This window comes from Nematostella vectensis, chromosome 1, assembly GCF_932526225.1.
Source record: "Nematostella vectensis chromosome 1, jaNemVect1.1, whole genome shotgun sequence".
In the NCBI taxonomy this organism is placed as follows: Eukaryota; Metazoa; Cnidaria; class Anthozoa; order Actiniaria; family Edwardsiidae; genus Nematostella; species Nematostella vectensis.
The window spans coordinates 8973536-9000686 of NC_064034.1; the positions used below are offsets into that span (position 1 = coordinate 8973536).

The 27151-nt window shown below is 39.8% G+C and overlaps 2 protein-coding genes across 4 annotated transcripts in view; both read left to right on the forward strand.

The window, feature by feature from the left end:
• LOC5520440 (mesencephalic astrocyte-derived neurotrophic factor homolog) overlaps positions 1-19412 on the forward strand; it is a 47836-nt gene extending 28424 nt beyond the window's left edge. Inside the window, exon 4 of the mRNA XM_048724020.1 lies at positions 18997-19412. Coding sequence (XP_048579977.1) covers positions 18997-19154 — 158 coding nt within the window. The 3' untranslated portion in view covers positions 19155-19412. The remainder of the gene's footprint in view (positions 1-18996) is intronic.
• On the forward strand, positions 1777-14643 carry LOC125556684 (VWFA and cache domain-containing protein 1-like). 3 transcript variants are annotated; one of them, XM_048723958.1, is made up of 14 exons: positions 1777-1963; positions 3496-4083; positions 4445-4598; positions 4964-5238; positions 7473-7605; positions 8440-8716; positions 8983-9179; positions 9256-9336; positions 9550-9856; positions 10155-10340; positions 10657-10997; positions 11602-11761; positions 12007-12236; positions 12774-14643. In XM_048723958.1, exons 1-14 carry the CDS (start codon positions 1811-1813, stop codon positions 13154-13156), a joined length of 3465 nt encoding a protein of 1154 aa, XP_048579915.1. In that variant the 5' UTR covers positions 1777-1810; the 3' UTR covers positions 13157-14643. The 3 variants fall into 3 exon arrangements, with proteins under 3 accessions (XP_048579915.1, XP_048579926.1, XP_048579937.1); XM_048723969.1 differs by having other exon boundaries at positions 9550-9772; XM_048723980.1 differs by having other exon boundaries at positions 9550-9757.
• Positions 19413-27151: the final 7739 nt, after the last annotated feature.

The following is a 27151-nucleotide window of genomic DNA, read 5'->3' on the forward strand; positions in this document are numbered from 1 at the left end:
CTGGGGGTCGGGGGGCGGGGGGCGACCAGTAGGGGCGTGGCTGTGTCCCCAATTATTTTCTAAAGTTTTTCTTTATTGTGCCCTCAATATTCCGAGGCTTGTGCAAAGCAGAAGGCGCATCACATTCATTTATTTATTTTGTAGGGGGTCCAGGGTTCTCCCTAGAAAATGTTTGAAATTCCAGACTTTTAGGAGGCTCGGAACTTGACCAGAATACCTGTTCACAAAACATAGCACTCCCCTAAACCCTGTATCAGAATTTGAGGGCCTCCCCAAAATCGACGCTCAAACAATCTCAACCCTCCCCCAAACATAGCAGCCCTCCCCCAAGTTAAATAATGACCTTTTCCTTATTTAAAATAAAATTGCAAATTGCCATGCGAGGGTGGATTTCGAAACGATCGGTCGATTCGTGAAGTACGTTTGAATTTGTGGCTGTGGGAGTTTGCTACCATGTCTATATACATATTCATTATATTCAGAATTCATCTAGGATACCCCTTTGAGCAGAAGGTAGATTGACCATGCGAAGGGCTGTGCTAACACAAACAGAAATATATAATTGCCTGAGAGTCTAAATCCTTTTTTATCAAATCATCATGAAAAAAAACCGCTGCCTAGCATTCTTCGAAGCATTTCCTTGAAAGTGATCCCCAATATATAAAACATATAAGGAAATGACAAGTAGGGGCGTGGCTGTGCACCCCTCCCCTCCAATGTTTTCTTAATGTTTCTGTATCGTGTCCCCCAATAATTCAGGCCTGCTACGGACAATTCGGGAATTGATAACCTTGATATCACGTAAAAATGTTTGGCAATGATTTTTCTAATTTTTTTTTACTTTATTACTTTTCTTTCCTCTGAAAACTGAGCAGCACCAGTGGTCAGTAAGATAGTACACCGTCAAACTATTGTTATCATTTAAAGTTAACATTTAAAATTATTTTAATAAGATACAAAAAAACTGGGTTTGCTAAAACAAACTCTGTTTTATACCTTTTCCACTCGCAGTGAGCCTGGGCTACTTGTGTTTTCGGGGGTAAAACATCACAAGAAATCAAGAAATACACAGCTCGTTTCAACAACAGAACTCCATTTTATTCTGAACCACCTCCGACAAGCCCACGAGGCATTCCAAATAAGGTTATACAACACAGGGAGCCCATGCCAATATATAACAGTTAGCCTCCCATCACCATCCTAACCCCCCCCCCCCCCCCCCCCTTGGCAGAGCTGGCAGAGTTTTCCTTTCCCTCCTGGTACAATTCTGAGACAATTTCACTCTGACCTAGTGAGAAAATCTCCCATGAACAAAAATAGACTTCGACTGTCTAGTCCTGGTACTGTAATGTAAAAAAACACCGAAGGTAAATAATTTCCCAACCTGGAGAGCTTTTTAGGAAAATCTGCCGGGAAATTATTACTCGTCAGGTCTGATACACAGGGGTATATTATTATAATGGTGTAATCCGAAATAACTATTAATTCAATGCAACAATTCCTCAATTTAGATAGCATATTATAAGCGTATTTTCTAGGCGGCAAGTGAAGGATTTTGAATTCTAGAACATCCTTGAAACTACGTATTTAGTTATAAATATCCCGGGAAAAAACGACTTACGTGCGACATTTCACTCTCTCCCAGTAGTATTCCATGCCCAAGAGCTCAGCGCGCATGACCAACTTGAGTCTAGTAGAGTTTGTTTTTGCTTGTTCCGCTACGCTTTTCTAAAAAAAAGACTCATTAACACATACCACGATGTGCCAGTGATTCTAATAGCAGAGATCAAGCTGTTTTGTTCACTCCAATATGAAGGAAACACGAATTAAAGTTATTCTTGGTGTTCTCCTGATGTTGTACCTCATCAAAGATACCTCGACGACTTTACAAACAGCGCCAGGAGAGCTAGCAAAAAAACTGGCAGAATTGGCGATCAATGGCTTAGGAACAAGCGAAATGCAGGTAAACGTTTAAGCATTAACATACTTTTTTTCGATCTTGGAAATTTACTGTTTTTTACTGATTGTTTCTAAAACTTTTGGAAAGCGTGTTTCAATCATAATCTGTCATTTCAACCAATCGAATCTCTAACCGCCATGCAAATGTGTGTAGAGGTGATATATTTGCTTGTAAATAAGCTATGGAAGAGGGGAACGACACAAGAAAAATGTAAAAGATGAAAAGAACTGTAAATGAAAGCAGAGTATACGCTTGTCGATTAAAGATGTGAATTTCTCATCAAAAAAATTTTTAGTAAAGACTTTAAACCTGGAGCATTTGTGAGACTATTATCTGTCATACCGAAGTTAGTATTCTAACCGTCTAAAAATATAGTAGTACACCTGTTGCTGTTCAATAACGGGAAAGGGACATTTATTTGTGCCAAAAGTTACATCGTACGCTTATCAATATCACACGAATTGTGAATCATTATAGCGGCACTCGACTATTAATAACAATAATTAAATATTCGTGAACATTCATTGGCATCAACAGAGAAACAGTAATGAATTGGACATTTTAATTCCAATGGAACGAACATTCTTTTACGTGCAATGGGAATTCAGTTACACGTTTGGACAATCAGTAGCTTATGTTGATGAACGTACAATCTGAATACACGATAACGTCTCTTTCCCGTTATTGAACAAGAAAAGGTGTAATAGTTTTCACTAAAGCTGCACCCGTTCGTGTTTAAAATGCTGTCACATGGACATGGCATTTGGTCCCTTTATGAATCCCAAGAGTGTCTGCGTCGTCAGTAATATTCTAGTATGTGGCAGATTTAAACGAACTTATAGAGTTGAAGTTAGTCAGATTTAGTTAACTAAGAGAAAAAGTTCCATAATCTAGTTATGCGGATAAAAATAATTTCTGACACGACGTAGTTTTACATTAAAATTCGATGCACTTGATGCAGTTGAGCAAAGATCTTGTTTGCCATTTACAAATGGAGAATGTTTTTGTTCAGAGGCTTACATTTTTAATATGACGTATCTTGCGAAACAGAAATATACGTAGCATGTATTTGCCACATACACCTATTTCACAAAAGGTTGGCAATGGCTATGCCTTTGTGGGGTAATCAGTAAACGTAAACGTAAAAGGTTATGGTAATTAGTGATAATTAGTGTTTACCGGCTCCGTCAAATCGAGAGCGCAAAAAGCGGGAATTCTGAAACTAGTAAGGTGTTTTGTAAAATTCCTAAAAAATGAGGTTTTAACCAAATAAAAAAAGGATTCCTACTTCGCACTCATGAAATAATTTAGTTTTTTTCATAAATTGCTTGAAACTGGCATTCCATCTGTAAAAGTGTGGTACAAAACATGAATGCATTGAATGGGTTTCCCTTCCCATTTTAAATACTTCAAATAAAAAAACTTCCAGTCGATCATGGATACCAGAGCTGCATGAAGCGTTATTCCATCAAGTTTTTACATTCAAGGTACGAATGGTTGACAAATTATTTATAATACGTTTATAATGTTAACAGGGATACTATGACAAGCTGACATTCAAGAGCCTGGACCTTGATGGAAACAGTATACTGAATGACCTTGCTACACGGTTCGCTAACAAACTACAGACAAAGGTTACGATAGCGAGAAAGATTAAGGATGCGGTGGAAGTATCTTACGCAAAGTCAGCCACCGTCACAAGTCGCACAGAATGCTGCAAAGCAGACACTAGATGGCTGAAATACGACTCAAGGTTCAGAACTAAAGTAAATTTGGATGAAATGTGCGTGATCATCTCCGGTGCTGCATCTTCTAATCCCAAACAACTACAAGATAATGTCCTCCAAACCATGAAACAGAACATTGAGAACAACCCGACACTGACATGGCAGTACTTTGGCTCAGAAGAAGGATTGTACACCAACTACCCAATGATAAGAGACTCATCAAGCTGCTCTTCGTATGACCCACGCTACAGACCCTGGTACGTGGAGGCGGCGAGTCCGCAGCCCAAGGACGTGATTCTTGTAGTGGATTACAGTGGATCAATGGGTGGCTCTCGGTTGCCGATCGCTAAAGAGGCTGCCAAGACTGTACTAGACACGCTGAATCCACGTGACAGGGTGAGGGCATCCTACTGATTTTAATCGCCTTTTAATCTAGGTGATAGCAATTTCTCTTCGGCCAAATATTAGCTCAGGTTCTTATACAAATTTCAACTTGAACAAGGAAAAATAGCAAATTGACCCTCTCAAAAAAAGACTATGCCCACAGCCTATACTATTCAGGCGCGTACCCAGGATTGGCTGGGGGGGGGGGGGGGTGCGCAGTCATATGAATCATATGAAAAAAGCATAGTACATGGTGTTTGAAGATTCCATTATAAGAAATGACCCACATTTTGGCTGCCAAGGAAGGGGGAGGAGGGGTGCGCTATTCGAATCTATCGTCATGTTCCGATTAGTTATATTGAGTTCTTTGCAGGTAGCATTTCTCGCTTTCGAGTCTGGTGTCCGGCGAGTCAAAGTGACCAGTGGTGACGCTAAGGATGAGAAGTGCTTCGAATCCAGCCTGGCAAAAGCGTCCCCTGTCAACATAGACATCCTGAAGAAGTTTTTGGATGGAGAGTATGCCAGCGGTGAGAATTATAAATGTCAATAAGGTTTCTGTCAATGGGTTAAAATTACGATGTTATGGTGTACATAGACGACGGAATACATTCAATACCGACAACAAAGCTCAACTCAGATTTGCTTGACCTTTCTCAAGAAATATGGAATACTGTGAAATCACTAGGTCGACAATTTACTTGGTTATTTCTTTTATAAATTGAAAACTGTCGGGCATTTATTCCATTAAGGACCTTTCCCGACTGTCGGGCATATAGCCACTGCGTTTATCAAACAGTTATAATCTATCTATATTAGTAGCAGGCGCGTACCCAGGTACCCCGAACGAATAACTAGATTAATGACAAACCAGCCATCATTTTATCTTACTAAGGTGGTACAATGTACGCCATTGCATTTAACGCTGCCTTTGACATCTTGGACAAGTACTACAAAGAAAAAAATACCACAAGACGACCCGTGATACTCTTCATGACGGACGGGGCGCCTAATGATGACCCTGGGACCATACTAAACACCGTGAAGACGCGCAACCAGGGCTTGTCCACCAAGGCAGACATCTTGACGTTTGGTATGGGCGGTGGTATTAGTCCTGCTGGGGTAGATTTATTGCAGAGTCTGGCAGAGCAAACACTAGACGGGGGCGCGGTGAGTAACCCTGGTGGCTAGCTATTATCCGGACTCAAGGGGGCGCGGTGAGTAACTCTGGTGGCTGGCTATTATCCGGGCTCAAGGGGGCGCGGTGAGTAACTCTGGTGGCTGGCTATTATCTGGGCTCAAGGGGGCGCGGTGAGTAACCCTGGTGGCTAGCTATTATCCGGGCTCAAGGGGGCGCGGTGAGTAACCCTGGTGGATAGCTATTATCTGGGCTCAAGGGGGCGCGGTGAGTAACCCTGGTGGCTAGCTATTATCCGGGCTCAAGGGGGCGCGGTGAGTAACTCTGGTGGCTGGCTATTATCTGGGCTCGAGGGGGCGCGGTGAGTAACTCTGGTGGCTAGCTATTATCCGGACTCAAGGGGGCGCGGTGAGTAACTCTGGTGGCTGGCTGTTATCTGGGCTCAAGGGCGCGCGGTGAGTAACCCTGGTGGCTAGCTATTATCTGGGCTCGAGGGGGCGCGGTGAGTAACCCTGGTGGCTAGCTATTATCCGGGCTCAAGGGAGCGGGGTGAGTAACCCTGGTGGCTAGCTATTATCCGGGCTCAAGGGGGCGCGGTGAGTAACTCTGGTGGCTGGCTATTATCTGGGCTCGAGGGGGCGCGGTGAGTAACTCTGGTGGCTAGCTATTATCCGGACTCAAGGGGGCGCGGTGAGTAACTCTGGTGGCTGGCTATTATCTGGGCTCAAGGGCGCGCGGTGAGTAACCCTGGTGGCTAGCTATTATCCGGGCTCAAGGGGGCGCGGTGAGTAACCCTGGTGGCTAGCTATTATCCGGGCTCAAGGGAGCGGGGTGAGTAACCCTGGTGGCTAGCTATTATCCGGGCTCAAGGGGGCGCGGTGAGTAACCCTGGTGGCTAGCTATTATCTGGGCTCAAGGGGGCGCGGTGAGTAACCCTGGTGGCTAGCTATTATCCGGACTCAAGGGGGCGCGGTGAGTAACTCTGGTGGCTGGCTATTATCTGGGCTCAAGGGCGCGCGGTGAGTAACTTATCCGGGCTCAAGGGGGCGCGTTGAGTAACTCTGGTGGCTGGCTATTATCTGGGCTCAAGGGGGCGCGGTGAGTAACCCTGGTGGCTAGCTATTATCCTGGCTCAAGGGGGCGCGGTGAGTAACTCTGGTGGCTAGCTATTATCTGGGCTCATGGGGGAGGGGGGGGGGCTATTATAATAACAGACTGGGTGATCGTTCGCAAAATCAATTTTAACCCAAGGGATATCACTTTAGGTGTAGTCAATAGCAATTTTTATACCCCTTAGAGATAGTACTGGAAGCACATTTTCTGTTTTCGAGAATTTTGTTGCAGCTCTTTATAAACCAATAATTCTACTTCAGGTTTGCCTTTCGATTTTCCGATATTTAGTATTCAAGAAATAATTCAAATAAGAGTGGAAAAAGAAAAAGAAAAATCCAGAACGCATTTTCTGTATGCACATCTCTGTAGGCACCCTCACAAATAATGATACACAGAAACATCAACATTGCAGATACAACAGCTGTATATTTTATAGAATCATCAAAATCTAGATATTCATCATAAACACTGATGCTATGCCTAAATTTATTCTATTTCACAAATGTTTAGCGGATTTATAGCGTTTCGAAGTTTCCCTAACAACGGCCCTCAGAGATGTGTCCCGACACCTTTTAGCAGTTGCTCGAAGTGCCCGCAAATTAGTCCAGGTAACTAAAGCTTCACTAATTATTCCTCAGGAATGTACTTCCTCCTTATATTTGGTGCACAGAAGCTCATATGCGCAATATTGCAAACTAAACAAGGCGGTGCTTGCATTATAGTTGCTATCCCTCTTTTAAAGATATATACGGTGACTTTCGTCGTATTCGGATGAGCCGCTTGACCTTAGGAATTTTTAACCCTGAGAGATAGCATTAAAAAAAAAATGCTCGTTTTAATTGGCTGATGGATCCTGTATTGTTATGTTACCGACAAAAAAGTCGAAAGTATTAACCGATCAGTTGACTTGTGGTTTATTGTAAAATACTATTCGAGCGACTGGGCCACCATTTAGCGTGAGACACCCAGAATCGGAAAAATCCTCCCCCGGCGTAAAAAAACCCTAAAAGATAGCAGAATCGGAGAAATCCTAAAACAACCCCTAAGAGATAGCAGTTGGTAAGAATTTTATACCCTAAAAGATAGTTCGAGCACCCCCGTCTACTTTTCTGGAAAGTCTCCCCCGGGGTTTTAAGCTATGCTTTTTTTGTAGGTTGGAAGATACACCCCTGTAACAGACGTGTCTAACCTCCGTAACCGTATGGCTACCTACTACTCTGCGTTCTCAAGGAAGGAAGACGACAAACCAATTTTCTCGGTTCCATACGTAGATACTTTGGGACTAGGTTAGTATTTTGCTGTATTTTTGACAACCATTTCCTTTCGGTTTCAGATTGGCATCTTTTCTCCGTTACCTTCCAAAAAGTTTATCAGCATTAAGCCGCTATATTGACACCTTTGCGTGCCGCTACTACATAGCCTTCCTTTTTTATTACCACGGAGCGTTTATTTGTTGTCGGCCGCTACTAACATCTCAGTCTTTTCCTGTTACAGTTGGCACTAAGCTACTAACATGTTTAGGTATCTCACAAGCCTACCAACCACCATAGCGAAGTTTATTTGGGCTATTGACATCTAGGTGTCTCGAAATCATGTCAACCATCATAGTCCGTCCCTTATACCGTCAATAGATATATGCATATGCCTTTCCATTATTACTATGTAATGGCTTTTTTAGGGAACTAAGCTTCATGACATGGAATCAATCCTTGCTACATTTTGTAAATCCTTTAATCTCATTCTTATGGAGCCTTACAAAGTCACTCCTTATGTATGCTAGCAAAGGAAAAGTCCTTTATTAAACACTAACATCCCAGAAAGCTTCGTCAAGATAAGGGTTTAAACAATGGGTGTACGAGGGGCGACCTTCTTACGTGGGTGTGCCAATTGAGTTACTTGGACTGCCGTGCCGTGACGTAAGGTTTACATGGTTACTACTGACGGTGGTAATACACTACATGCTGGCTGCGTTAGTGCACATGGCTTGCTCCACACGTGATCATAATGATTGACAGCCTTTCAACCATTTTTGCACTAGCTTTCTTGATACTAATCCTGGCTCCACCAGAGTTACACTAGACTAAGATGGTGCGTTAATGGCGTCTTCATGTGTCTTTCAGGCCTTTTGACCAGCATAACTTTCCCCTGTTATCACCAAGGAAAGTTTATTGGCGTTGCCGGCACTGACGTGGTGATGTCCGAGCTTCTCGCTGACGTCACATACTTCAATCAAGGCCAGGCCTCGTACGCGTTTGTGGCGGACAGTTCGGGTCGTACCATGATGCACCCTCTTCTCCCCAAGCCGTCAGATCCTTATCAAGCGCCGTTCTTTTTGGACATACGGGACCTAGAGCCAGAGGGGAACTTCTCAGATATTATTTTCTCGGGAATCAAAAGGTACTATCCCTTAAAGACATCGAGAATTAGCACAGTGACGAATCTAGGGAGTCTACTGTAGGAATGCTTGCGTTTACCCTTCAGACTGCAAGTTTAGAAGAAATTTATGGGAACTTAAATAAAAAATTGACCTCCCCTCTAGAAATCCTAGAAAAAAACAATACGAAAGATGAAGAGCCTTTATTTCAAACGAAACTTTTTATTCAAATTAAAGAAATGCTATCATGCTTATAATTGTTCAAGAACTGAGGTTTTACTTCCCTCAGCCAAACACCAGGATCTCTGTTCCTCACCTCATCCCGGTTCCTTGCGCGCGGTGGCTCAATTTACGACGGCGTCACAACAAAAGCTATCCCTTCTATGTACTACTGGAAGCCGATACCCAATACAAACTTCACGCTAGGCATTGTGGTTAAAAAAGACGTTAAGAACTACATCACAGACGCTGTGAAAAAACCCGAAGGTGAGAGCGCACGAAGTTTCATATTCGATCAATCCCGGTGTAAATAGTATGGGGACCGTGTGTTGTTTTTTGTCAGGTTTCAAGTTTGTGTATCATCGACTTGACCTCAGCCTTCCTACCACTACATGCCAGTACTTTAGTCGCTATGGAGTTAAAGGCAAGTCTTCAATTTAATTTTTTTTTATTGATTTTTGTTTCTTCAATATTAAGGTTTAAGTTGAAGTTCAGTTACCTATTTCAGATATAAAATAAAGACTCCTTCACGCAGTAGAGTACAAATTTGGGGTGGATTTATTTAGATATCTCTCAGCTTGAGCATTTGCAACAAGACATGAGAAAAACAGGCTTAAAATCTTCTCTATTTTTATAGATAAAGCCATAGTCAAATTTGGCCCTCAAGCATTCAAGAACCCGTATGAATACCTCGGAAATGAAGAGACCGACAAGACAGTCGCAGAATATGTGAAATACTTTGATGGCGGCACAAGCGAAAAGTTCAAGGAATCGATCCGTAACACTGTGTATGTGACGCAGATGGCAGAGACGATTTGGGGAAAAAGCAACACGGGTTTGTCGCAGTATGTTGTGTGGAGGTATATTGGTACACGCGATGGCGTATTTAGGATGATGCCAGGGGCAGCTCTTCCGAAGAATTTTGACGCTACTACTCGCCCATGGTAACTAGAAAATACATATGTATCCCTGATGGACTAGTTCTTAACCTTTTATAGTAGTGTAAGCCGTATAACCCGTAAATTTTGCTCGGCGAAATAGGTGGCCAAATTCCATCTATTTTGCCCACCAAAAATATGGCTTTTTGGTGCAACACAACACAACACAACACAACACAACACAAAACAACACAACACAACACAACACAACACAATACAATACAATGAAATAGCATTTATTTATAGAGGGTTACCTTATAACTCTTACAAGTTTTCTAATGGCCATCTCAAATGAAAATCATAGGTATATCTCCGCCCAAAGCAACATCGACAAGTTGGCCTTATCAAAACCTTACGTAGATGCTGCTGGCGCAGGTTTGGTGATAACAGCGGCTCAAACTATCTTCAAAGTAAGGGAAAATCAGCATGCCACAGCAGATGACGTCATTGCTGTCATGGGAGCAGATTTTCCCCTTCCCTACTTTAAGAAGTAAGTTGCGTTTGAAGCCCTCAATTATATCTTAAAGCTAATTTTTAAGATATAATTATGGGCTGGCTTTAGAAGATTGCTTTGAAACTTCAATTTTGAAAAAGAAATTTTGAACGAAAAATATATATTTTTAAATTTGAAAGAGGGGAATTAATGCTTCTCCGTTTTATGAAGGTGTAATTGTCTTTGTTGAGCCATACAACCAATAACTATAGCTTAAACAACAAAAGATGTTACTGCTTACGACATATTTCGGAAAAGTTCTAGTTCTTTTTCTGAGTACCCTTCATACGATTAACACCATGTTACTTTTTAGAATTTTGGGAGACACGTACCCGCTCTGTAAAAGTTCGAGCTACACTTGTTTTGTGATGGACAGAAGCGGATTCCTGATTTATCACGACACCTTTATGACGTCATCTATAACCGCACGTGACTTGAATCTCGCTCACGTGACCGACAAGGAGAAGCTGGTGGCACAAGACATGATCCAAAGAGGTCTTCTTGAACGTAAACATTGTCGCAACATGGCGAGCATAAAGACTGTGAACTTCTATGATGTTCGCGTCACTACCGGAGTTGACTACACTGCAACATATTTGAGTTGTTCAGCCAATTACAACATATTTCCTATAAGCGGCAGCAACGCGTTCTTAGGTATGATTTTCTTGCTGGCTTTAACTCTTCCGGAGTTTCATATTTTCAAGTGCACACTTAATTGACAAACATTTTCTTTATCACCGTATCACCGACTATCAACCGAGTGCCATGTCTGTACAGTGAGATATCAGACCAATGTACAATCTGTCTTGCTGGTTTATCGTCGGGTGTAATTTTTATCGAGTTTTGATTCATGTTTTGTTTACTTCAAAAGTCGCAGGCTTGATCCATTAGGATTATTAGATTGAAGATAAGGGTGAGAAGGCAGCTATCAACTCAGCCAGTTTTCAGATTTAGAAAAATTGCGGGCTCACAAAAACTTGCTGGAAAATCGAGTCTCCTTTTCGGAAGGCTTTTATTTTTTTTTTTTTTGGTGCCACAATTAATGCCACAAATGTAAGTTTCATTATGTACACTGAAATGGCACATCTTCCATATCAAGCCAATTTCGTTCACATTACCAATTCTCACTAGACACTCACTAGTCTAAAATTATCAATAGTGGAATTGCATTTTCGAGTCAAGACAGGCTCTTGTGTTCCAAGTTGAGTTTGTGCTCTTATAGTGATAATAGTATCTAAAATGTATCCCTTTTTTGCAGGTTTGGTCCGGAAGACTGGGTCTTGTTATAGCAATGGGGCGTTGTGTTCATGCAGCAGTGATAAGGAGAGGACGTGTTCATATATCTCACCAGACTGCCAGTGCCCCTGCTCCTCCACACTTGACTTTAACTACTGCGACAGCGAGTATCCTCCCTCCAAGTAAGGACTGAAATAATACCACCCGTGTTACATACCGTTTATCTAATTCTTTTGTTTGACTAACTAATGACTAACCAACCGACCATTCGACTAACCGACCGACTGATTGCAATCGCCAATTCAATTGATATTGGATATAATTTTCCTTTGGTCTATCGATCGATTTTCCCACCACCGGCGCCTTAATGACTGGCCACTTATTGGATTGCTTTAGCTAAAACCAATTACTAATTTTTTATTTCAAGCGTCTCAATTTGCGCTGTCCCTGCCGAGGCGTTACTGACATCAGAGGAGAAACAAGCTTGTGTTCCGAGAGACCTCCAGAAGTGCTATGACCCAAAATGCAGCGAGAAGACCACGGAGGGTGCGTGTGAGGGCGTGGTGGGGTGCAGCTGGTGTGTTCGGGACGGCGACGGAGCATCTCTTTCTAATCCATTCTGCAGCCCTATTGACGAGTGCTTCGCGGGAACCAAGGGTATGTCACAGACACTTACTTTGATACTCCATTTCAATCGAAATCGGACATGTTCTCATTATTGATGTATTTCGTGTAGACGAAATAATGTTCTTATTAGAGCATTTTAGAATATAAAAACATATAAATATTAAAATATTGGTTTATTAATGAAGGCATTGATGCATTGATTGTAGAGATGTTTTCATATTAGTGATTGATGTTGGCATGTTTTCATATTGATGTACTTATTGATGTAGTCATATTTGAAGTCGCATGCTTTCATATCGATGTATTAATGTAGACGTGTTTTCATATTGATGTAGGCATGTTTTCATATTGATGTTTTGATTCAGCCATATTTTTATATTGATGTATCATTGTAGACATGTTTTCATGTTTGCTATTACATGTTTTCATTGATGTTATAAAATATTTTCGTTGATGTAGAAATGTTTTTTTCAAGTAGTAATATGTTTTTATATTATTGAAGTTTTAATGAATTCGTCTTCTAATATATGTAGTTTTGTGATGTCTATCGATATATCTTTTATTCAGGAGCAAAATCGCCTGGAGCTGGCGAGGGCAATTACTGTAAGAGTACGAGTGATGGCAATAAGAGCAGTGGTAGCTCTGGACTGTCCGGTGGGGCGATCGCTGGAATAATCATTGCAGTCATCATTGTGCTGATTGCAATCATTGTTGGAGTTGTATTATACAAAAAGATCCATAAAAAGAAGCCAAGCGCCCGACCAAAACCAGCAGATGCGTCATCAGCACCACCAATACAGCCAGCGGTGGATTTTAAGCCCGGTGTAGCTCCGCCTACAGTGAATGCTAACGCCCCTTACCCCCCTTACAACCAACAAGCAGCTCCCCCCTACCCAGCCTATAATCCACAGTACCTTCCCCCTGGTGAATACAATCCAGGTTATCAGTGAATCGATGGACTGCAATATAGATGCATAAAAGACGCTTTGTAGCTGTACAGTTTGCTATCGCAATATTTTCAGTAAGAAGGTCGCAGTCTTCAGCTAGAAAAGCTTATCTGGAGGGGGTGTGGTTGGGGTGAGCCTTAGTCTTCCCTTATCTTGCACGCTTTCTTGTTTATTATAAGTACGACTTTTCGGTAAACAAGCTAGTTGGCCGCGCTCGAGCGTTTCTTGTTTTCCCGCTTTTTTGACACCTTTCGGTAAAGTTGATCGATATTCCCACGAAAGCGAAGGTTGATTTGTTTTCTCGTCGTAAATTCCTTTATTGCCAGGGACATAAATAATGAATGACTTATTAAAACCTCGCTTTCTCAGTCTTTACGAATAAATATCCGACCTCTGTCTTTTCTGCACTGCCTGCCCTCGGCCTGTGGCTTTGGGCCGTACACAGGTACAAGGCCTCGGTCTGATATTTCTCCGTTAATCTTGTTTTGAAAACTTTTTTCCCCTAGTTTCTAGTCCTTATTAGGGCACTACATACCATATTTGGAAGTTCCCTTTAATCATTGTTTTTATTTTTTGTGTAAGTAGATAATTTCCAAGATTTAACAGGCAGCCATCTAGAAAATAGGCCCATGACCTAACGTTTTAGAACATCACAGGTTTTCCGCGCGCTTTCACAGGAAAACGACAGCAGCCATTTTTTTAAAAAAGTTCAAAATGTATATACAGTAGTAAATAGAAGTTTCCACTCAGCCGCAAGAAAATATCCTCAAATCGCACTCGTTTTGACATGAGTCGTCAAAAACGTTTTTTTATACACCTATTACAAATAAGGTTGCACTCGGAGAATATGTTTATCGTAACCCGAAGTGCTTCTTGAGTATTATGCACGAGTGAATTGAAACCACGGCACCCCCGGGACATAGCAGGGAAATTAACATTCATGTGGTGTGAAATGTGCGTTACTTTCCCGGCCACCGGGGCCTGTAACGCTGTTAAAACCCCCAATAGCCCCAGTGTTTTCCGATAACGTCCCACCATCGAAAGCCATACCTTCCTTTGAGCTGCCATGTTCAGTGAATTAAACTTCGTCGAGAAAAAGCGTATGCATGCTACACCCGCTTTCGGGCCCTTTTTAGTATTTTCAGCACAGGCTACCCCAAAGTTAAAAATCAACAGACATCGATAGATAGAGAGTAAACTATGTTTTTATCAGAGATTTAGATTTGCAAGCAAGTATCTTTGTTGAAAAATTATAATTTGAATACGCCGTGTAGCGGCTTAGGGGTCCCGTAGGTCGATTGGCCCCTTGTTAGGCCGCATTGCATACCAATATTGAGGACCGTTTTCCAACTAAAATCAACAAACGATCGATACTGTGGTATGCGAGCCGTCGATGACAATTATTCTTTATTCGCTGATTACGTAAAAACTGAAAGTAAGAATTAAAAGTACCAAATAACTACAATAAATTATGCTAACACTAAATCAAATATATGTGCAAAAGATGCTAAATTATGAGACGATTGAAGCGCGGGTGAAGGGGTTAACTAAAGTAACCTATTATTGTTCGATTCAATAGCGCTGACTGTAATTATAGGTGAAAATATACCAGCTCAGAATATTTCCTCTTCTGGAAACACAAATATGGCGGCCTAAATGGATTATGACGTCATCATTCAAGCCCTTCGCCTTTTACCGCCGGAAAGATATATTTTTCGCTTTGAAAGCTTTTTCCCGGCGATTTTTACAATTTTAGAGCAGCCAGTGTGTTAGGTCATCTTTCCTAGATATCTCGTGCAAGGCTTCGAAGAGATGGAGTAAAAATATGGAAGATGGTGAGTATTTATTCGAAGGGAATTGGAGCTCTGCAGCGCCATGTTTGACCGATTTCGAACCCAAACACATGTAGAAAAATCAACAAGATCTCTCTACAATAATTTTTGTGGGCTTAGAAAAAATTATTCTGAGAATAAGGGCTTATGTAGCTTTCGAAATCGGTATGTCTCTATATGGGACGCGACGCCAGTTGCTGCGTTCGGTTTCTTTAAACAATATCGTGTTGAGCTCTGGACATCACCGACATAAGTATAGGAAACAAGGGCCCTCCTTCCACTGTCAAGTGGACTGCTTCGTTTGGTAGCTAGCCTAGCCGTATTTATTGCTATCACTTTTTAATTTTTCTGGCTGATTTTAAAACCAGAAATCTTATACAGCGCTGCCAAAGTTTATTATTAAATAGCTAAATTGAGTAAAAATAAAATAAAATTAGTGTGTGAGGCTAGTTTCAGTTGGCTCCTCTGCAATAAGGCCATCATAAATAATATGCTACTGTACTCTATAAATCAAATTGAAAAGAACCCCCTTCCTCTTTTCTTAATATAATTGTTACAAGTTATTTCAGATATTGACCATGGCAAAGAAGATGAATATAAGTAAATATATAAGGATGGAAAGAGAGATCATTGAATTTTCTGCTTTGTATTCCACTCTTAGTGATAAAAAAAGTGATAAAACTCATACTATTCTTTTTTTGGAATATTTGTTTTATTTGTTCAAGCTATGTGTTATTGACTATTACACTTTTTGAAAGTATGGTTACAAACTGACCCCCCAGTTCTGTAGCACTGTCAAGAAAATAGGGGGGGCCCCTTCGTATTTACAAAGACAATGCTTAAAGAACGCTGCTTGGTGGAAAAATGGTATGAGATTATATGGCTTTCAACGTTAATGGAGATTTGCACCCCAGCCTCTGCTACGGCCCTGCCCCTGGTCCATGGACCCCTTGTTGAAAATAGGTTTTCTAGTAATAACATTTTCTAGTGAGGGAAGGGTTTTCTACTTCTAGTATGATCCGAGTATAAACCAAGAGCATGGATGAAGGTTGGTTAAAAAGTTTCTATGTATTAAATCCCGAGAGCTAACAAAGTTTTATACTTCTGGGTTTTTTAGTTCGCACTAAAACATAATATAAAACACAGCATATTGTGCATTCAAAAGGTTCAATGGGCTTTTGAAATGAAAGGGGAACTATGATTATTTCACATCACTTTTATGTATGGTGCTTGATTGTAAAAATTGTATGATTGGACAAATTGTTTCCACTTTTCTTCCATTTACTCTGACTGAAAATTTTCTACCAGAAATAATTCAAATCATTAGAATTCTGTTGGAGTAAAATTGTTTAGAAGAAGGATGATAAGCTCATGAAAATGATTTTTTTTTCAAGACATATTGCATTATACATATGCTGTAAAAACATTTACAACATTTACTGCATTTCTTTGGGATTGAACATTTTACCAACAGGCTTGTGTATTTTGGGGGTGGCAAGTTTCCATCCTTTTTGGGTGTATGAAATTTTGAGCTCTGTTGGACCATTCCATAATGTTTATAACTGAATACTGCCCCCCTTCCAACCCACCCCTGGGCAATTATCCCTCTAACCTTCAAGGCATATAAATCCTAAGCCCATTCAGCCTTTCGGCTATCAAGTCATAGCCCATTCATGTTCTAGGGACATTGTCAAATATTTAAATTTAAGAGTTGTACAAAAGATGGGCTGGTTGGTACAAGCCAAGCAAAAAAAATTCAAACTGTGTCTTCTATTTGTTTTATTTGATATTCTGTGTACCACATGCTTTTTGTGTGTAGGAGATGAGATGATATAAGCTTATACCACTATTAAGTCATTAAAACAAATATGAAATACTGTTGTGTCAAGTCATTTTTTGCAGTGGCTGATCCAGGTGTGGTTCTGTGGTCCAATCCTTTTTAAGCACAAAGCTATTGTAATAGTTTTCATAAATTGAACCACCTTTGAAAAATTCTAGACCCCCATTCAATTTTTAACATCGCCTGCACAAGGCAATTTGAATACTGAATGTTCATGATCGACCGAAAACTCGGACGGGCTGCATATAAGGGGGGGGGGGGGGGGGGGTGAATAGTTTCGCGGATCGGCGGATTTTGCCCCGAAATGCTCACGAATTACGGATTTTGTTAATTATTTCAGCGGATTGGCGGATTTTGGAAATACGGCGGATCACGGGTCTCTTGACAATTTGGGCACGGATTTCGGATTTTGACTGCTTTGACGGTCGAATTTCGGATTTTAAATGAACTTCAATCGATGCTAATGTTTATCATGCGGATCTAAAAATATCTGCGGATCCACGGGTTTGCCCGGAAAATGTTGCGGATGGGCGGATTTACAAACCCCTATTCACCCCCCTCTCCCCATATAAGTTATAACTTATTGAAACTAAACACAACACACCGTAAGACATGTATTATTTAAGCATGCATTATGAGCTTCGGAGGACGCAACGAATACCATTTTCAGTACTGAGTAGTCAACTCCAGGGTCATGAATCCATGCCTGCTTGTCCACCGTTAAGTGTGCCTTTGAATTCCAGTATAATTACGCTTCCAAGCTGTAATTCAATCGTGATTACCATCATCCTTGCCGTCATTTATTGACTATAGGAATCTGACTTTCCCACCGAATATAGCCATTCGAAATATAAATTTTTACCACATCTTTGCGCTCAAAGGCTTTTCTACAAGTCTTTCAAGTTTTCAAGTTTCTAAAACCCTACCAAAAAGCAGAAAGATACTGTTTAATGCTCTTATTCTCGTCTCTCTATGGCCGCCATGGTTTTTTTACTTAGGTCCAGCGGGTGTTATGACGTCATCTTACAAATTGATCTGTGATTGGTTGTTTCAATGTTTTGATGCCTCGAATGTCAAAACAAAAAAGTGTTTCCAGAAAAGGAAATATTCTGAGCTGTGTACTACAAAATAGAGACGATCATACACATACCTCTGTCCTCCGTTGATTGACGATGCGATATGAGCACGAGGTTGTAATTAAAGACGATACGTAAATAAAAATAAATCATTAACTAAGGGTAATTATTTACACGCCGGGAAAAAAACTGAGGACGCAACTTCCAGTTCAGCGTTAATTCCCCGCCCCCTTTCCCGGCTGGTTGAAGGCTTCTGTTAAATCCCCTGTCCCCCGGTGGATTACAGGTGTTAAATAGGTGTTAAATCCCCCGCATGACAGCGTTACTTCCCCGGTATGTCCTGGGGGTCGGGGGACCGGGCTGTCAATTGACTTGTGCATTACGTAAATAAGCATTTTTTTTTTCAGCAAGTCGCATCTGATTTGGTCCTGTGGTATCATGTGAATTGGCCTACGTAATAGAATTTCTTGTTGGTTGTTGTTGGTGATGTAATGTTATGCAATATAATAGCATAACATGTCATTAAGCCTACCTGTAGGCTTAGATAGGCTTTGATAGTTTGGCCGCCACATTGGATAATCGCCCCGCTTCTCCCCCTCCCTCTGCGGAGCGCATTATCCAAGATGGCTGCCGGGTTATGCGAACTCCGTGTTTTCGGGGTTTTCGTGCCGGAAAAACGATCAAAGCCTACAGGTTGGCTGCATGTCATAACAATTGTAAATTATGATATACCAGAGTGATCTAGAATGCCTTTTTATCTTATTCGCTTATGCTTTATAGTTTTATCTACAAATAGCACGTCTATTGCAGACCGGAAGTGGATTTTCTGCCGTTGTGGGGGACATCCCACCTGTAGCGTAATAAATATACCTACAGTATACTTAAGAAGGCCTGGAATTATACATGAAAACTGAAAATATATTTACTCTAATAACAATAATGCTTCCGCATTATCTCCAGTCCATCACCTTAAATTTTGTTTGATATAAAATCCTAAATATATAAAGCAGTATAAATGACACCTTCAGGCGTTTATGAGCTTCAATCTAATTTACAAAGCTGACCACATGAGCATTGATAGCCATTCTCTTTCAGAACAAAAGATTGATCTCAAGAATACAAACTTGAAGAAACTAAGGGTGAAGCAGCTGAAGAAGATCCTGAATGACTTTGATGAGCAGTGCCATGGATGTGTAGAAAAGGCGGATTTTATAAAAAAAAAAAATAGAAGATGTTATGAAAGACCACTCTGAGCTATGAGGACAGCATAAACTTCTACAATTATCTTATTGTCAAAAATTCTTCTCATTCCAGCACCTCTCATTATATATCGTTTTTCACATTAGACCATTTTATAAAAGGCAACTGTTTATTCCAATTGCCTTACATAGGATCCTTTCATAAAAACTCTTCCAATTCCATAGGATTTATTTAAAGAAACATGAATGTTTCTGATGATGTTCAAGGTTTTACATTTGCAAGCACAGTATGAGATTTCTATATCTACTTAACAGTGTATGGTGTATTGTTAGCTATAAATAGAACACTGACACTATATATTCTATCTTTGAAATCCTGTTTCATCCATTACTTGTTCTTCGCGAGGACACAGCTTGTCAGAATGTAGCTTTACAAATGTACATTAATGGAACTTTTATTAAGGGAAGGGTTTTTTAGGGCAAGATACTTAAACTTTAGCACAAGCAACAGCCTTGTTTTTTTACAATAATAGAATTCTGTTCAAATAGCTTGGATAGCATAGACATGGCCTCTTTAGAGGCCTGTGGTGATGAAAGGGTTGAGATAATGGGAAAGGGGAAATGTCAAGAAATGCTCAATCAAATTATTTTCATTACTGTTATATTTTTTTCAACAAACCTTTCAAGTTGAGTCAATTCCCTTTATATCTCCACCCCCGTCGACTATTTTTTAGTCAATTGATATTCTTTGCTTCCTCTCCATACATAGATCAATGAAAGGGTTTGGTTTGAAATTAGAAGTTAGCATTTTAGCACTGTCAGTGATGCCTTGGATGTTTTTTTTAGGATTAAATGCTTCCAAAACCAATCTGTTTTTTCTTCATTGCATTCATTTTGGAGTAGGCCACCAACAACAAGGCCACTATATGGTAAATGGTGGGTGCACCAATATGTAATGCATGAAAGGAGTATATTTTTGGATTTTAATTTCCGGACATTTTTCTGAATATTCGGTCCAATGAAGGAGAGATCGCCACTAAATCAATACATAAAAATTACAGAATGGCATCTTAACAGTCTAAATATATTATTTCAAATATTTGGAATGCTGTTACATCCATGACCTATTCTGCACAAGGGCAAAGCTTGTCGGAGTATTGTTTTGATTAAAAAAATATATTTATAATGGAACTTCTATGATGGGACATAAGAATTTGCCATTAGACTCTTGCCAACTTTGACAGCCATATTCACACCAGGAATTGTGTTTGTTAACTTTAATGTACTGCATAATTTAAATTATTGAATAAGGCCTAGATCCATTTGGTTGGTACAATAAATAAATCTCAGTAAAGAGCAGAATCCTAAATCCCCCAAAAATACCTCAATCAGTCAACACAGAAGGTGTCCAATGCTGGCTCCGATTTTAGGCAGTGCCTAAATCTATATATTACATGAGCAGTAATCGTTTCAGTAGCTATTATCATGGCCACCACTTAGACCCAAATAGCTTACTGCGTATGTACAGGCATGCAGCTCGGGGTGGGCACACGGGTTGTGCCCCTCCCACTCAACCATCAAAAAGCAGTCTTTTTTTAAAATATACTTACTTTCCATAATATCTATGACTGCACATCCCCTCCACAGCTAATCAATTTGTTTATTATGGTTATCAGACTTCACCTTTCCTTTTCTAGACGTACAATGGCTTCAATTAAATAATTTCTTTTGTTTAATAAAATAAGACTACAAGCAATTTGTTTTTGTTCTGCTTCTCTTATAAAACAAACAGAGAAACCATGAAAGGGTTAGTGATCAGCCAAGACAGTGGCTGCAAAAGAAGAGGGGTCTTGCATAAACCTGGCTTATGAACAATGTGCCCCACACAAATCTAAAAGAATATTGATTTAACCCTTGCAATTGAATGACCAGCCAATCAATGAGCTCGAGCACTTCACTTCTCCACGAGAACTTCTAGTTTTTAGATATGTAATAGGATTTAAAAAGTGTGAATCAGAACAATTATGGATTATTTTTTACACTGAGCTACCCACGCCACTCATTTTAATTTATATTTTTACAGGTCTACTATGACAGCTTATCCTTTACAAGCAAGTCCATGGATGGGGATTTAATTCTTCAAGAACTGTTGTCAAATATAGCTATCGTCTTTGTCGTCATCATTTATCATTATCGAAGCATTATCACCTTATATTTGTTTTCCAGGTAATTGTTATAACATTGGAAAAAAGGTATACCGTTACAGCACGGTCTACAACAACTATAGAACTTCCCTGGGGAGCTTGTGGTGGTGAAAGATTGGCAGATGTGTTACCTGAAAATATCAGAAAATATCATCAGTCTCAAGAATTTCGTGCAGTGGGTTTAGTTCACAGGTAACCTTTCCGTTGGTATTTCAGAAAAGAAAAAAAATATGTGTTGCACTTCATTGGGATACTGTGCGTTAAAGAACCACGGGCTGTAGGGTAGTTTCGCTCCAAAATGATTTCTTCTGCCTTGTTGGTGATGAATAAAGTATGTATTCCTGCCTAAACTGGCTGTCTTCCAATAGATGAAAGACACTGATTTTTAAAAGCGACTACCCCGTATAAGCACCAAACCTGGTATTATTCAGGGCTCCAGTTGATAGCTTTTAGCCTCTCTAAATGGACTATACCCTCGGACAATGCTTAATTTAATTTTGAATAAAGGTGTCTATGTCTATATTCGTTGGTTGAGGGAAGCAGGCTGGCGTAGCTTCGCCATTTGTGTGCTTTTCTATTTCAGTATCGTGCTTCGTCGTTGTCCCACGCAATACATTTCTTTCCGACAGAGCAAAAAATGACAAGTTTTCCCAAAATAAGGTCTGGTTAACTTCGGTAAGCTTGAATTTTTGCTTAGATATATTTAAGAGTATCTGAGGCAAAGTTCAAATGTCGTGTTATACATTGAGCTCGAATTATACAAAAATACGACGTTTGAATTTTGTCTAAGCTCTTTTTCTAAAGGAAGGATTGGGGGTTAGCGAAAATATGCTGTTGCAAATATATTCTGTTTCTTCTGGCTGACCAATGGATGTGTTATATTGTGGAGGAGTATGAAGTTAACAAAGAATATCCCAGGGGTTCTTAATGGGTTTCCTGCAAATGGACATTAGGCGGGATATGGGACGAGAACCTCTTTTCCCTGTTGTGCCACACTTTCCACAACACGTCCAGAACGCCTTGAATTAGGTTTAGATTCAGGAGTCTGCGTGATTTTGCAGACGAACACAACTGCGCCATGGTGACCCACTTGAGTAAGCACTGTCAGGCGCCGATCCAGACCTGATTACACCTGTTTAGGAAAACAGGTAAAAATGTTCAGAGATAGAACGTTAAGTATGAGATGTGTTTTATTCTGTTAATTGAAGCGACAGTGTTCAGCTTTTTTTCACAAGGTAAGAATTGTTCCTGGATTTGCGCCTGACAGTATATCCGTACACTCCCTGAAACCATAAGATTTAATTTAATATACAGTAGTCTGGTTGGGTGGACAGGTAGCAACAGGGAACACCGCGCAAAATCCTCTCCAGGAACATGTACCGCTACCCTTAACTTGTCATGTCTGATTGACAGCCTAACAGACGGTCACGTGAGGTCGATGACGTCCAATCGAATCGTGCCACGTGGCGCAAGCCAATATGAGGGTCTCGACGTGCAGGAGGTTGTCAACCCCTACTACTGGCAGAGGATCGCAGGGACTGACTGGACTCTGTGTGTGGTGATCAAACTCAGTGATGAACAACATGAGATAAACTTCTCAAATAGACCTCGAGGTAATTTGATAACGGATCCTACTATTATTCCTTCATTTATTATCATGACGTGAGTGATGTTATTTCGTTGACAAAAAAGTATAAGCTTTTGTGTGAGCTCAGAATAATTTGGCCTCCACAACATTCATTATCGCTAATCTCTTAATAGCGGAGCCAGCGCGGCCGCAGGCCGCGCGCGGAGCTCCAAAGGTATAGAAATATGGTATAGCTATGCGACTTGGTTTTGTGGTCATCGCGCGGGTATCCTGTGGTGTCACAATCCATCCATCCAGTCAATCGCGCAACTCCCAGGCCCCCTCGGTCTTACGTTTTTACGTATTTTTATTTTTTACAGCCATCAAAGTTCGTATGTTCACAGCAAAAAAGGCAGATTGAAAATAGTATTTAATGAGAAAATATGCGGATTCAAATGGGCTGAAATCTTTGAGGAACCGTTTGGTCTGAAGTACGAGCCGATAGTAAAATCTACCCGAGTGTTCTTGAATCCCGTCCGTTCAAGCAGCAAAAAGAGGACTACTTAGAGGCTCTACACTACCATTCTAATAATATTCCTTCACGTCTATATCTATAGTGATCTATAAGGAGATCCTGAGAAGAAAGGGCCTTGGATTGATGTATGTTTTCAGCTATAAAAAATAATTCACTTGTGTCGACGAGTTTCTTGCTAGCAGAAAGTCGACAAGTTCACAGTTTACAACAAAAAGCGAACACAACCACACAAGCGACAAAAAACACTGCCAAGGTGAGTTTTGAACGACGGTTTGTATTAAGAACATCACAGTTATTTTTCTTTTATTGTTGTGCTTTTATAATGCTCGTTTCTTCGTGTGTTTTTTTTTTCCAAAACCAATCGCTCAAGCTAAAACACCGTACCAGTTTGACGTCAAGATGCCATATCAAAGTCATATATCCCTGTTTTGATTGGCTTAAATACCATCTACTTGAATTCCGATTGGCTTATAATTTTGGCGTGCACTTGAGTGGTTTCCATTCCACTGGCAATCGCCATGAAAATGTTAAATTCGTAAATACTGACACGTTCTATAAATTCAGGCATATATTCCTCACGGTAAGTAAGAATTTAACGACAGAAATACGTAGTAGTCTAGTAGCAAATCAGAGTCTATTGGCATCCCGCCTTTAAAGAACAATGATTCCTCTGTTTCTGTGACCGACGCACATAAAGCTGAAACTCTTAATACTTTTTTCCACTCAGTATTTACACAAGAACAACTACCAACACCTGTTCTTGGAAATTCACCATATTCATCAATTCCAGATCTTCACATTTCTGCTGAAGGAGTCTGTAAGCAATTATCTGAATTAAATCCCAAGAAGGCATGCGGGCCCGACGAAATTCCTGCAAATGTTCTGAAAGAAGTTTCCCAATCAATATCACATTGGCTAGCATTCATTTTTCAACAATCTTTTGACTGCAACAAGATTCCATCTGATTGGTCAAATGCTTTAATCACAGCGATTCACAAGAAGGGTTTGAAATCTGAGCCAGCCAATTATCGACCCATTTCATTAACTTCTATTTGCTGTAAAATAATGGAACACATCATTCTCAGCCATATGGCCAAACACTTGTCATCTCATAATATCCTTATCAACCAACAACATGGATTTAGGGAAAAATTTTCCTGTGAAACTCAACTAATCTCTGCAATTCATGACTGGGCAAAAACTATTAATTTTCGTGGCCAAACTGATGTTTTATTATTAGACTTCTCAAAGGCCTTTGATTCCGTCCCGCACCAACGACTGCTCATTAAACTTGATTTTTATGGAATCAGAGGTAATATGCTCAATTGGATCAAAGCATTTGTATCAAACCGTAAACAAAGTGTTTCAGTCAATGGTACTGTTTCTTCATCCAAGTCTGTAGTGTCTGGCGTGCCTCAGGGCTCTGTTTTGGGCCCAGTGTTATTCCTATTGTTTATTAATGACATTTCAACATCTATACAATCTAACCTTCGTCTATTCGCAGACGACTGTGTATTATATAGAGAGGTAGCTTCATTACAGGACTGTCAAGCTTTACAACAAGACCTCGATCGTTTATCTGTGTGGTCAAGAACTTGGCAACTTAAATTCAATGTTTCTAAATGTTATCATTTAGGAATTACTCGAAAGAAAATACCTGTTAAGTTTACTTACTCCATGGATGGAAAATGTATAACCCAAGCATCTTCTACCCCCTACTTAGGTGTAATCATCGCTGATAATCTATCATGGAACGAACACTGTGATAACATCTGCAAAAAGGCAAATTCTACCCTTGGCCTTTTGAAACGCATTCTATCTGGTTGTTCTCCTGAAGTAAAGGACTCTGCCTATAGAACACTTGTTCGTCCTAAATTAGAATATGCCACCAGTGCATGGAATCCATATACACAATGTAATATAAACAAGATTGAGATGATTCAACGACGTGCAGCAAGATTTGTTTTCAATGATTACTCACGCTATAGTAGTGTTTCTCCTATGATCAACTCACTAGGATGGGAATCCTTGGAACAACGTAGGCAATTAAATCAAGCACATATGTTCTATAAAATCTACAATGGCCTTGTTGGTATATCTTTTCCACCCGAAGTAACACCTATCACAAGAGTCTCAAGACAACCCAACTGCGCGCCCTTCCATCAACTTGTAACATTGAATGACACTTATAAATATTCATTTTACCCAAGAACTATAAGAACTTGGAACAGTATAAATTTATCTACAATCCCAGATTCGTTAGCTAAGTTCAAGGACAGTTTATTATTAAAAGTCCAAACCAATTAATAATACCTATTGATATATATATGCATGAAAAGATATATTTATTTTTATTTAACATTTACATTAACAGTAAGTTAACAAGCAATATATATTTATGCTTCATTTTCAATTTAACCTAAATTATTTTTCCGATGGCCGATAATTATTATTATTATATTTTTCTTTTGTATTTACATATTGTATTTTCTTTTTCAACTCCTAGTATAGTCTTAACTGTTTTTTAGGAGTATAACTATTAAAGATTACTGTTTCAATGTCACTTAGTTTGTTCGATTTATACATTTGTTTATAGAGTTGGCTTTGAGAATTCGTGGTCTAAATCAAACAATTTGAGCATAACAACATCCTTTGATATTCTTCGTTCTCTCTATACTTTATTGACTGCGTTGAGATATTTAATAAAGGCTGACAAATATAATCCTGTCATTTATTACTAAAGAAGACCTTTCTTGTCTATATTTTGTGTATTTAGTCTTCTCGAAGATACAGCAACTTTTTCAACAAAACTACAAATAACTTATATATACTATATATACTTACTTTATATTAAGGGCCTATGGTACTATTTCGTTGTTACGAAACTCCGTTGCTACGAAATGGAAAAGCGCTACATTCGGTTTAATAGACTAAAAATCGCCGCGCGTCTTCCAACTTGGTTCCGTGGCCCAGTGGTTAGCACCTTTGACTCGTAAGCAAGAGCTCCGGGTTCAATCCCCGGTCGAGTCCTTTTTTTAATTTTATTTTCTCCGAAACTCCAGTTCTAATTTTCTTTGTTCTTTTTTTTCCCAAAAGATTAAAATAAATTTTCGACATTTTGTATTAGAAGATGCAATTTTTATATGTTTTTCGAGAATAAAAATAGATGGCGGCCATTTCCGCGCGAGAAAAACACGTTAATTTTGAACATTTTACAACAATTGTGAAATTTTTTTCACTCAAACCATTGATATCACCATTCCTAACAACTTAGCGCATGGGATTTTTGATTTTTGAAGAAATAAAAAAGTTATTACCAAATATGTGGTTTTCGAAGAACATAAACATTCGCCATTTCTCGCGGTATCAAAATTTCGCAAATCCGATGCGTGAAGTTTTAGAAAATAGTAATGTTAAAATATTTCTGCAAAAAAAAATTATGTTAGATTTGAACAGTAGCTTCTCAAACACGTTTTTATGTCACGTGACCATGGGAGGGGTCAGATGACGTCATCACTTGTGACATTTATGTCTAAAACACTTATGTTGAAAGTTCCAAGAGATTTGACATAAAACAGAAGCTTTTATAAAACAAACAAATTTCCCTAGCAACGGACTCAAAAGATAGTACCATAGGCCTTTAACTTTACAGTTACAAGAGAATTTTCTAATCGAAAATAAAAACACAAAATGCAACCCCTATTACCTATATTCTTTTTGCTTAGCTTATATTGTCTGCAACTTG